Source organism: Dendropsophus ebraccatus, chromosome 8 (genome assembly GCF_027789765.1).
Source record: "Dendropsophus ebraccatus isolate aDenEbr1 chromosome 8, aDenEbr1.pat, whole genome shotgun sequence".
Taxonomy (NCBI): domain Eukaryota; kingdom Metazoa; phylum Chordata; class Amphibia; order Anura; family Hylidae; genus Dendropsophus; species Dendropsophus ebraccatus.
This window is the reverse complement of record NC_091461.1, coordinates 58,207,222-58,219,314: the sequence shown is the minus strand read 5'-3', so window position 1 is coordinate 58,219,314 and position 12,093 is coordinate 58,207,222. Positions and strand designations below refer to the sequence as shown.

The 12,093-nt window shown below is 40.9% G+C and overlaps 1 protein-coding gene across 3 annotated transcripts in view; it reads left to right on the top strand.

Moving 5' to 3' along the window:
• The window catches only part of WASHC2C (WASH complex subunit 2C), a 38,038-nt gene that overhangs the window by 13,460 nt on the left and 12,485 nt on the right, over positions 1 to 12,093 (top strand). For all 3 annotated transcript variants that reach the window (XM_069980501.1, XM_069980502.1, XM_069980499.1), the window contains 9 exons: positions 1,043 to 1,126; positions 2,545 to 2,649; positions 2,945 to 3,064; positions 4,173 to 4,327; positions 5,257 to 5,347; positions 6,607 to 6,747; positions 9,066 to 9,239; positions 9,515 to 9,646; positions 11,958 to 12,059. In XM_069980501.1, the coding sequence (XP_069836602.1) occupies positions 1,043 to 1,126; positions 2,545 to 2,649; positions 2,945 to 3,064; positions 4,173 to 4,327; positions 5,257 to 5,347; positions 6,607 to 6,747; positions 9,066 to 9,239; positions 9,515 to 9,646; positions 11,958 to 12,059 (1,104 nt within the window). The remainder of the gene's footprint in view (positions 1 to 1,042; positions 1,127 to 2,544; positions 2,650 to 2,944; positions 3,065 to 4,172; positions 4,328 to 5,256; positions 5,348 to 6,606; positions 6,748 to 9,065; positions 9,240 to 9,514; positions 9,647 to 11,957; positions 12,060 to 12,093) is intronic.

The window sequence follows — 12,093 nt, the reverse complement described above, 5'->3', positions numbered from 1 at the left end:
TTGTCGTGTGTGTGTGTGTGTGTGTGTGTGTGTTTACATACAGTGGTACCTCGGTTTAAGAGTAACTTGGTTTAAGAGCATTTTGGTTTAAGAGCTCACAGTTTTTCAAAATTGTAACTTGGTTTAAGAGCATTGTTTTGGTTTAAGAGCTCCCTGTACTGGGTGGGAGGGGGGGCGGGGGAGGGGCATGGACTGCATACAGCTCTGTACTCTGACCCATGAAGTCTCCCTCACCTTCCATATCATGGCAGATCCATTTCCTTCCTACTTCATGCTCCCTGCAGTCTGTCAGCCCTTGTGTTTCCCATACTCAATTCCTGCTATAATGTGCCTGCACTTTAGCTGCACACTCAGCTATACACACTGCTATAATGTGTCTACACTTACGCTCAGCTATACACACGGCTGCTATAATGTGTCTGCACTCACAATCAGCCATTCACACTGCTGTACCCGTCACGCTGTCCACACAGCTCAAGCAGCCCAAGGTCTATTATAGCCTGTTGTATTACACTACTGTTTTCCGGGGATCTGCAACTCCATTCTGTATCTACAAACTGCTGCTGTTTTTCAGGTTGACGAACTTACTATACATTATACTCCACATGCTGATTGCTATACTGTACAGTAACTTATAATATCACATATTCAGCTGCTTCTAAATGTTTGTTTCATTAGTTCTGCATGTTTTTCAGAATAAAAAAAATATCATTTTGGGGGTGTGGAACCAATTGTCTGCATTTCAGTTATTCCTTATGGGAAAATTCCCTTTGGTTTAAGAGTGGATTTGGATTACAAGCATGGTCCCAGAACTAATTGTGCTCGTAATCCAAGGCACCACTGTGTGTGTGTGTGTGTGTGTGTGTGTGTGTGTGTATATAATATATATATATATATGTATATATATAATTTTGAGGAAGTGAAATCCCAGGCCTGCCAAGCAGCAGCTGCAGCAGTGTCCCTCCTCAGTCACTGAATGGTTAAGTGGGTCTCTGACATCATGTCATATATAATTTTTATGATTTGCATCCACAACATACAGGTACCTACAGAAAAACCTCCGCCATCTGAACCGTCCATCAAAAAGCCAACCAAGGGTCTCTTTTCTGATGAGGAAGATTCTGAGGTATGCTTACTACATAGCTACATGTTGGTATGTTTGAAATAGGACACATGCCCATCTAGTTTAACCAAGGGAGTAGAAAAGATGTGGATGTCTGCTCTGCTGCTTCCATTGAGACCTCTGCCGGTCCCCACTGCTGTCCACTTTTTCCTGTTTATGAGAAATCATCCCCGCTCAGCAAGTCACTGAGCTAAGTGAGCAGAACGAAACCTAATCGAAAGCAGGATGAAGCAGTCAGCAGAGGGGATCGGAAAACATTGAAATATTTCTTTTTTTTTTCTTTTTAAAGTGCCCCCACTGAATTATGAAACATTTCTTATGCTAGGAAAATCCCCTTCAACCTTTTCATTAGTTTTTATTTTTAGTTATATTCGGCTAAAATATATGCTGGCATATACCATGGGGTACTGCAGTTATGTTCATTTCCTGACACTTTTGCTTTGCAGCAGTAAAAATAATTTTTTGCTGCTCAAAGTGGTGTGAACCTGGGTTGGTCTTGGTCTGTCTGCCAGTCATTCTGTCAAAAAATGAAAAATGCTGTTTCTCTTCACTCCCGCCTGGCAGGCATTAAAGGCCTTTTACACAGGTCAATTTACGTTAATTGGCATTTCTATAATCTGCCAGTGTAAAAGGGTCAGCAATCAGCCGATGACTGAGCAAAAGCATGCTCATGGACTGATTCAATCTTTTGTGCCCCTGTAAAAAGCATTGTTATCGGCCGCACATCTCTCTATCTAAACAAAGGATGTACGGCCAATAACAGTGTATTTTAATGGCCAGACGAATGATGCAGCCATAGTTGGTGAGGCTGTGTGAATAATCATGCCTCTCAAAGGCACTGCAAGTGAGGGCCAATCTTGCTGTAAAAAGACCCTTAGAGCCCTCTTGTTTCTCTCACTGTAAAGACTTTTGACTGTAGGCAACTCCATCCTACATTTCGTGTCAAAAAGAAGCAATGCTATCTACAGAACTGCAGAAGTCAAACAAATGGTATTTTGACTTCATCCGTTGGTTAAATTCACATATGGCAGATTTTTTGCAGACATTGTGTGACTATACCCTAAGGCCAATTAACCCATCTGTAATGCTCTCTGTATTTCCACATATATATTCATAATCATCCGCATTTGCAATGACCCATACATTGAAATGGGTGATCTGTGTCGCAACTATGGACTGCACAATGGCTCGCCTGTTTTTGTTTTTCCGTTTTGTGGCATGAATCAAGGACCCAACACTGATTCATAACAACTACGGATATGTGTATGGGGCCATAGAAGTCAATGGGTCCACATTTGCAGGTCAGCATGTGGACAGAATAAACAGATATGTAGAAGGGGCCTTAATGTATTATTTTTTGTATGCTTGCATCTCTGAGTGTAAGTTGTGATAAGATTATAACACTTTTCTCCTTTTTATAGTCAGATTTGTTTTCCCCAAGCCAAGCTGCTGGCAAGCCTAAAACAGCGAGTGTACCACCGACCAAGACTAGTAAATCTTTATCGCTGTTTGATGATGAAGATGATGTAAGTTTTGTTTTTGTTTTTTTTAATAAGAACTATATTTATATCTAATTAAGAAGAACAAATACTATTTATTTTTTTTATTTTTTTGTTTTTACAAAAAATATTATTACTGCTTAGTTTTGTCCATCCAGTATGTTTAGGAGGCCTGGTCATATGTGGCTCCTGTTTATGTAATGGAAGTCCATAATGCTCTGTCAGTACTGTCATTCTAAGGTTTTCTTAACATAAAATATCTTAAATTTGCTTTTGTTGACCGCAACCTTCCTTCTGTATTTAGTTCAGTTTTTTTTTCCAGGATTTTTTTGGCTCAGTACCAGAAAAAAAGGTAACTGCTGCCCCAAAGCCAGCGCCAAAATCTGCCGTACTTGCAGAAGTGAAGACTCAGAAGTTAGGCCTGTTCAGTAGTGATGAAGAGGTAAAACTACTTAATTTTGTGTGTTCAGCTTCTCTAGCATTAATCTATGGAGATATGCACATTAATTACATGACCACAATATGAAGAATTAAATAGGTGTCCAGTTTTATTTATATTATATTTATTTATTTATATTATTTTTCTAACCTGTTTACATACCTTTTATATATTTGTGTGGTAGACCCCTGTCTGCATTGTGAAAGCTCGAACCCATAGATTAGTCTTTGTTTCGTAACCAAGGGGCTAACTGCCCTATTAAATGAAGCAATTATCACTGAAAATGCTGCTATCGCCCTGTGTGATAGGAATATGCTGCCATCGCCCTGTGTGATAGGAATATGCTGCCATCGCCCTGTGTGATAGGAATAGGCTGGCATTGTCCTGTGTGATAGGAATATGCTTCCATCGCCCTGTGTGATAGGAATATGCTGCCATCGCCCTGTGTGATAGTGCCAGCAATCAGTTGAGGAATAAGCAAACATTTATTTCTTAGCTGATCACTCGTTTTGTTTCAACTTGCCAAAAAAAAAAAAATCCTTTTTCAAAAACCACCCATCTCTCATGTAATAGGCAATGTGTCACTCACAAGTGAAGCAAAGGGCCACCCAAATAGTCAAATGCTCATTCACATGGCCCTCTTCACATGATAATCTTTCCGTGTGTATGCAGGCAATGATTAAACAACAAGCAAAAATTTGTTTATTTATCTTTAATCCCATCCTTTCAGCCGACTATAAAATTGGTGTTAATCGTTCGCAAATCGTTCGGTGTATTTTGCCTTATAGGCTGTTTTAACCAATCTACAAGATCTGTATCAATAACACATGTGCAGCAGGGCTGCATCAGAGTGGGGGACACAAACGTTGGTGTCATCAGAGAGGCCTGTGTCACCCCTTACTGCTATCACTCCAATGTAAAATTATGTACAGTATACATTAAAAATTATACATCTACTTCAATAAAGTTAAATTGCAAAGTAATATAATTTTACGTATTAAAAAAAAATAAAACTTATTAAAAAAGTACTGTAATTTAACAAAGTTTGAGTACTGCACCCTGAGCTATGTCAATATGTTTCAGACTTTCATTCCACCTTTGTTTCATATAGGATCCAGTCACTCAGTCAGCCAACATAAAAACTATCCAGAAAACCATACCTGACATTTCACCAAAGCTAAAGAAGGAAGAGAAGAAGGAGAAGAAATCTAGCCTGTTTGATGATGGGGAGGATGATGAGGATCTTTTTGCAATTACAAAAGAGAGGTTTGTTTGTCCAATATAGTTAATAAAAAGTCTGTCCCACAGACCTGTCTTGGGAATCTGTTGACCTTGTTTAGCTTTTGGAATTTTAGACAAAATGGCCCACATTCACTGTGCCTGCTTCTCTCAAATTATGGCTTCATGCGTGCCAAAATTGTGGCACAGTGACGGGCCAACACACATCATCTCTATGTCCAAGAAAGACCAGTTAAATGGGCCACACTTGACACTTGCCATTTTAACTTTAGAAAAAGTGCGTGGCTAAGTGTTTGAGCCAACTTTACAAAGCTGGTGAAAACATAGATGGTTTCAGTAATTTTCCTCCGACATTTGAATCAGAGTAGTATTTGAGAAAATTGCACATCTAGATTTGAATTCAAGCAAACAAAAATGAAAGGGCCGATACACAATTTGGACAATGTGCCTATAAGTCTCCAGTGATGTGGCGTTTTCAAAATAATCAACTTCAATCGCTGCACCCAATGCACAGTAAGTGGACACTGGGGCCGAGCTGGAGCACATGTAGTCCTGCTGCCTGCGTCCTTCTCCCAGCAACTTCATGCAAAGCCCAGCACACCGGGTGTCAGTCAAGCCTGAATGGCAGGGAGGACGACACAGGCAGTGTGACTACATGCCGCTCCAGCTCCGCCCCCATGACCACTTACTGTGCATTGGGTGCAGGGATTAAAGTTGATTATTTTGAAAATGCCACACCACTGGAGACTTATGGGCACATTGTCCAAATGCTTTGCTCATACTAGACTAGACTAGACTAGACTAGACTAGACTAGACATGTAAAATGATGCTGGCTGGCAGATTCACTTTTCTCAAATAAATGCTAATAAAGGAAATCTAATGGAGAATAGATGCACGCTAATGTATATGGAAGTTAAAGAACCACATAATTTAGTGCCATTTTCTCTATTTATAGTCAGAAGAAATCTCACCGTGTTTCCCTGTTGTTTGAAGATGATGTCAGCAGTGAAGAGCCTTTGTTTTCATCTGGAGTTACCAAATCTGTGGTAAGTTGTGTAAGATGACATGATATGATGAAATACCGCCACTTACCACTCGGTAAAAGCTGCTATAGCTCAGATATTGTAGAGTATGTGTAACATGGAGGAATATGGCATATGCTGCATAGCAAATAAACACAGATGTACCACAGAGAATTGGATAATAGGCCACAATGTTGGCAAAGGGGCCAGTAAGGAGGAGTAAAATATTGTGCGAGGCTTCATCTTGTCCTGTAAGAAATATAGAGGGCAAGGACCGTGTTCAAGTTGCTATGAGTGGGGTTTATCCAGATCTGTTATCCTGTAATCACTCTAAGGCTATGTTCCCACAACATGATTTTAGCACGAAATGACAGCCGTCATTATCAATAGGCGGACACCTTTTGCCATTAAATGATGGCCCGTTCCTGTAGTGTGAACATATTCTAAGGGTGAGTTCACATTTATACTACACAGAGATTACATGGTATATGTGAAACGTATGTGTAAAATTGTGTAGAAAACGTATATACATATTATGCATGTTTATATCTCTTTTGAATAGATTTTAAACGTGTACTTATAATTTTTTTACCTAGATGTGCTGCCTCTGTGTGATACAAAAGGTTCCCCTGCGGCACATCTAAGGGTGTATTCACAGCATGATTCTGTCATCTCCTGCTTGGACATGTGGTCACCCTGTCACGCTTATCTGTGCACAGACGTCATGTACTGCGATGGCTGAACATAGTCAGCTAATGACAATGTTTGGGTAATTTCCAGCACATATACAAGTTTTCACTGGGACTCAAAAGTGCTGTAGACCACACTTTTGAATCTCAGTGAAAAGCCATGTAAGTGCAGGAAATTACTTTAACATAGTTACTAGCTGACTAGGTTCAGCCATTGGAGTAAATGGGGTCTTCGCTAGTCCATGCTAGTCGGCAACCGGTTCTGACAAGATGCCGATGTATCCTTGCATCCTTGGATGGCAGAATCATGGTGTGAACCCTGTTTGACAGGCAAAATATTCTCACCAGCGTGTAGAAACAGATATACACAAAATAGAGAGAGAGCAGAAAACAGACATACAGATACATATAGAAAAATGGGGAAAGATAGAAAAATTGTGAGAATTGTGAATAAATAGCTGATAACCACAACAGATCTAGAAGTCTTGCAAGAGATCTCAAGAAATTGTGTCTGCGGTATTCTTTTTTTGATAAATGTCGCCAGTGAATGAAAGCATGTTGGGTATTTTGCACTCAAAGCATTTCTTATGACAGGAACAGCCAAAGGCATCTGTTCCTGTAAGAGAAGAACTTGATAAGGTATCTTTAGATGATGATACAGCTAAGAAAGCTGAACCCAAAGTAAAAGTTCAAGCTGTGGAGGAAAAATTGCCTCCATTACCAGAAAATAATAAGGTAAGTTCCCAACAAACATATGGCTACCCTATTCTTTATAATCTAACATAATAAAGTGTAAGTGGGTGAAAGGATGTAATGTGGTGTCAGTCAGTCTTACCCAGGGACTGAAATCTGAGGAAACGTGTTAGATGTCACTGTCCAATTGTTTCCCCAGAATGCAAACAATGTTAAAAGTTTATCATCTGCTTATTTCACAATGTCTGTAGAGAAAATAGAAGTTGAGTATAGATGAACATGAATCTTCGTGCAGAAGTCAGGGAACATAGATGCCAGGCAGCTCCTATGTGGCTGTGCACAAAGGGGGTATATATATGATTACTGGTGCAAAACTAAAATTAAAAGGGTGTTGTCACAAAGCAAAGAAGGTATAATCGGCCTGTGTACTGTTTTTATTAAAGTGGCTTACATCCCTGTACCATTTTTCTTCCCTATGTATATGATTTCTTCCTGGTTTTCTCTCTAAACTGTGAGTTCAGAGAGGCAACAGTGCAGAGAAACTGCACATGCTCAAACATACTGGTAACCAGATGGTTAAGTTCGTCCAAAACTGACCATGCAGCCTTTTATTACCGCTGGCTGAAGATGTTGCATGCAGCCCTGAAAAACATGGATATAGCCTGTGGCTGGGTATACACTATGTGAAACACCGGCCGTTCTGTGACTCGGCCGGGTCATAGAACGGCTGGTGTCAGTAAAGATCATCCTGGCCCATACTGCAGTACCAGCCAGATAATCTTCATCTGTTCTGAATTTAGATGAAGGCCCACCTGTGTGCACCTGCATCCCAATTCACCATAGCCAACAATGGAGAATGTGGCCGTAGCCACACTCTCCTTTGTATGACCTGTCAGGCTTGTGCGGCCACTATTCAATGAATAGCGGACGTAGAAAACTGACATGTCCGTTTTTCGTGCGGCCACTAGGGATCCCAGCAGACTACTATGCAACGTAACTTTTGTATTAATCACGGCCGTTGTAGCAAATTGGCCACAGCGGCCGTGATTAATACACAACTTACGTCGTGTGAACATAGCCTATGGCTGTATCCATGTTTTTCTGGCAGCCTTAGAGCTGCATCCAATTTCAGCCACTAGTAATCAAATGCCACACGCTTGGTTTCAGACTAACTCAACCATTTGATGACCGGTGGCTGAAGTTGGATACACTCCTAAGGCTGCCTGAAAAACATGGATACAGCTTAAGGCTATGTTCCCACACAGTATTTTTGCTCAGTATTTTGCAACCAAAACCAGGAGTGGATTAAAAACACAGAAAGGCTATGTTCACATTTAGTGGATGGCCGCCATTTAATGGCAAATAATTGTCGTTATGTTAAAACAAGGGCCATTATTTGCTGTTAAATGACAGCCATCCACTAAATTTCAACAGTGTGGGAACATAGCCTTTCTGTGTTTTCAATCCACTCCTGGTTTTGGTTGCAAAATAGTGTGTGTGTGTGTGTGAACGTAGCCATAGGCTGTATTTAGGCTATTCCGGCCAGATGTTTGTGTATAGGGACTTTTCAACTCGAAAGATCAAATTGGGGGAATGAAGAGTTGGGTGTGTTATATATATATATATATATATATGCTGCCTATTCCTTTTGTTCTCTGGGAGATAAGGCACCCACAAAAGAGTCTGGTAGCATCCACCCACCTTTTCCACTCCTATTTAGAACACACTAACACTAGGCTGAGTCAAGCATTCATGCTGGCTTTCAGTTGAGCATATGTTTAGCTGACAGCTAAAGGTCGAAATACCCTGGGGGGGGGGGAGGGAGGGGGACATTTATTAAGACCCTTAACTAAAGCCCGGCCCCAGCCAGATTGACCAAGACAGACATAAACCACGATAAATTAAGGATGGTAGAAGGCCACACCTCCTCCTGCCTTGCCACACCCCCTGTCCGCCCATCAGGTAGGGCCTATAGACAAATCTGTGCCTTTATGTGGTGTACGCCAAGGGTGCATTTTTGATAAATGTGTACACTAGGGCTCACTAATTACATAGCCCAAAGCAGCTTCCACATAAATTATCATAAATCCACCATCAGTAAGCTGCTCATCTCCCCTAGTGGCAGCCAGCATTATATAATCTAACTTTCTAGCTTTGTGGTGACAGTATTGGAGCTTTGACCTTGTAAAATAGCCTGTAATAAATATAAAAAAAAACCAACAGTAGTTACATTGTAAGCATTTCTTTTATCACATTTCACCATTTAACATCTTCTTTGTAAAATATGTGTTATTATAAGTTTCTATTTATGGCTTATTTTAAACTTTTGTTTTTATGGTCTTTTTGTTCACTTTTATCAGGTAAAACCAGTTTCTCTTGAAGACTCAGATGGTGAAGATCTGTTTGCGTCACCACAACCTGCCAAGCAAACAAGCGATGTGAAAAGTAAGAATCTACTAAGTCTCTTTGGGGATGAAGAGGATGATATGGAAGACCAGTTTGCAACCAATATTATACCGCAGGGTCCTGGGAAGGTAAGCACGGGTATTGTGTTACTGTATGTGAGCGTGACTCTTTTGGAAAGCTACTTTGATGAATGCGTGATGTCTTGTAGAAACATAACCGTTCTATATGTTACAGTGAAGTTGCATAGTACTAATACATAAGGAGACTATACAAACTTCATTGAGTGGTTTGCACTAAAATTGTTAGCGTTATACCAGATTCTGATAATGTGCTGTATGTAGAATAGGCTGTACAGTGTAGACTGGAAACTCACAACTACTACCTTGATTCTTAACCCTTTTAGGACTCTGTGGAGAAAAGCGCTCAGGGGAAGAGCACTAGAGTGTTTCAGGATGAGGAACTTCTCTTCAGTCAAGAGCTCCAGAAAGATAATGATCCAGATGTAGATCTCTTTGCCAGCACCAATAAAAAACCTGTAAGTAGTTGCTTAAAGAACAGTAAGGAAATCGTCATTCAGGTTCTGACGCTATGTGGGCACATTAAGTGAAAAAACACGAGGTGTTGGGGTGCCTGTACACATTAGAAGGAAGTCAGCTGAACCCACTGATGGTAGCCTCCCCTGCAATTCCCCTGAGGGCACATGTTGGGCTAAAGAGGATCAGACTTATTGGCCTTCAACTTACCTGATCCTCTACTCACAAGGGAAAAAGAGGCAGGGGTTTTATTGTACAGCGCCATGTCTTTATGGTATCATAGAATAAACCTTGAACCTTAAGTTGTTCTTTCTTGTGAATCCTGTATAACAAAATGGTGCTAAAAATCACTTTATCTATCTATCTATCTATTATACATACATACATACACACACTCACCGGCCACTTTATTAGGTACACCTGTCCAACTGCACGTTACCACTTAATTTCTAATCAGCCAATCACATGGCGGCAACTCAGTGCATTTAGGCGTGTAGACATGGTCAAGACAATCTCCTGCAGTTCAAACCGAGCATCAGTATGGGGAAGAAAGGTGATTTGAGTGCCTTTGAACATGGCATGGTTGTTGGTGCCAGAAGGGCTGGTCTGAGTATTTCAGAAACTGCTGATCTACTGGGATTTTCACGCACAACCATCTCTAGGGTTTTACAGAGAATGGTCCGAAAAAGAAAAAACATCCAGTGAGCGGCAGTTCTGTGGGCGGAAATGCCTTGTTGATGCCAGAGGTCAGAGGAGAATGGGCAGACTGGTTCCAGCTGATAGAAAGGCAACAGTGACTCAAATAGCCAACCGTTACAACCAAGGTAGGCAGAAGAGCATCTCTGAACGCACAGTATGTCAAACTTTGAGGCAGATGGGCTACAGCAGCAGAAGACCACACCGGGTGCCACTCCTTTCAGCTAAGAACAGGAAACTGAGGCTACAATTTGCACAAGCTCATCGAAATTGGACAGTAGAAGATTGGAAAAACGTTGCCTGGTCTGATGAGTCTCGATTTCTGCTGCGACATTCGGATGGTAGGGTCAGAATTTGGCGTCAACAACATGGAAGCATGGATCCATCCTGCCTTGTATCAACGGTTCAGGCTGGTGGTGGTGGTGTCATGGTGTGGGGAATATTTTCTTGGCACTCTTTGGGCCCCTTGGTACCAATTGAGCATCGTTGCAACGCCACAGCCTACCTGAGTATTGTTGCTGACCATGTCCATCCCTTTATGACCACAATGTACCCAACATCTGATGGCTACTTTCAGCAGGATAATGCGCCATGTCATAAAGCTAGAATCATCTCAGACTGGTTTCTTGAACATGACAATGAGTTCACTGTACTCAAATGGCCTCCACAGTCATCAGATCTCAATCCAATAGAGCATCTTTGGGATGTGGTGGAACGGGAGATTCGCATCATGGATGTGCAGCCGACAAATCTGCGGGCAACTGTGTGATGCCATCATGTCAATATGGACCAAAATCTCTGAGGAATGCTTCCAGCACCTTGTTGTATCTATGCCACAAAGAATTGAGGCAGTTCTGAAGGCAGAAGGGGGTCCAACCCGTTACTAGCATGGTGTACCTAATAAAGTGGCCGGTGAGTGTATATATATATAATATAATATATATTATATTGCAGTAAATTTGTATGTACTCCCAAACCACACTGAAAAAATAAATTTGTCGCCAATAAAACAAAAAAGTGTGTGTGTCTCACCTTGACCAGTGATTGACAGACTGACTGAGCTCAGCAGTTCCTGTGTGGCCAATATAACACAGGAAGAAGGAAGCAGCGTTATATGCTTAAAGTGTCCCTGTTGCTTCACAAAAACTTTTGATATGTCAAACTGTCATGTCATTATTTTGATCAGTCGATCTCTGGGTGTTCAGACCCTACACCAATTGTTTGATAGAACTGGGAGAAGAGCATGCCTCAGCATGGCCTTCCCTGTCTCACTACAGGAGATGGGCTTCATGAAATTAAAAATGGAGCCCATCTCTCTGATGAGAGGTGCTCCTTCATACTTTTGTTGCCTTTATTCTTTGCACTGTATATTAATACTGTAACATATCCTCAGAATAATTGTTAGTTTTTTTTTATATATGTAGAAAAATAAACATATTATACATAAAAATGGAGCCCATCTCATATACTGAGATGCAAAAAGCAGCGACCCAGGGAGTAAAGAGCTCAGCTATTTGCTTCTTTCAGCTGTATCTTATGACTGGTTGGGGTCTAAACACTCGCCTAATGAAAACTTTTGACATGTTTGTATACTGAAGAAGAATTTTTTTTTTTCAGTCTGAGAAACCCAAAAACGCTAAACTCTCAACAGGAGCAGGATTATTCTGTGATGATGACAATGATGACCTCTTCAGTTCAGCTAAGCCAAAAAAGCCCCCAGTAAGTATGTATAAAACTAACTTTCTCTGGAAGA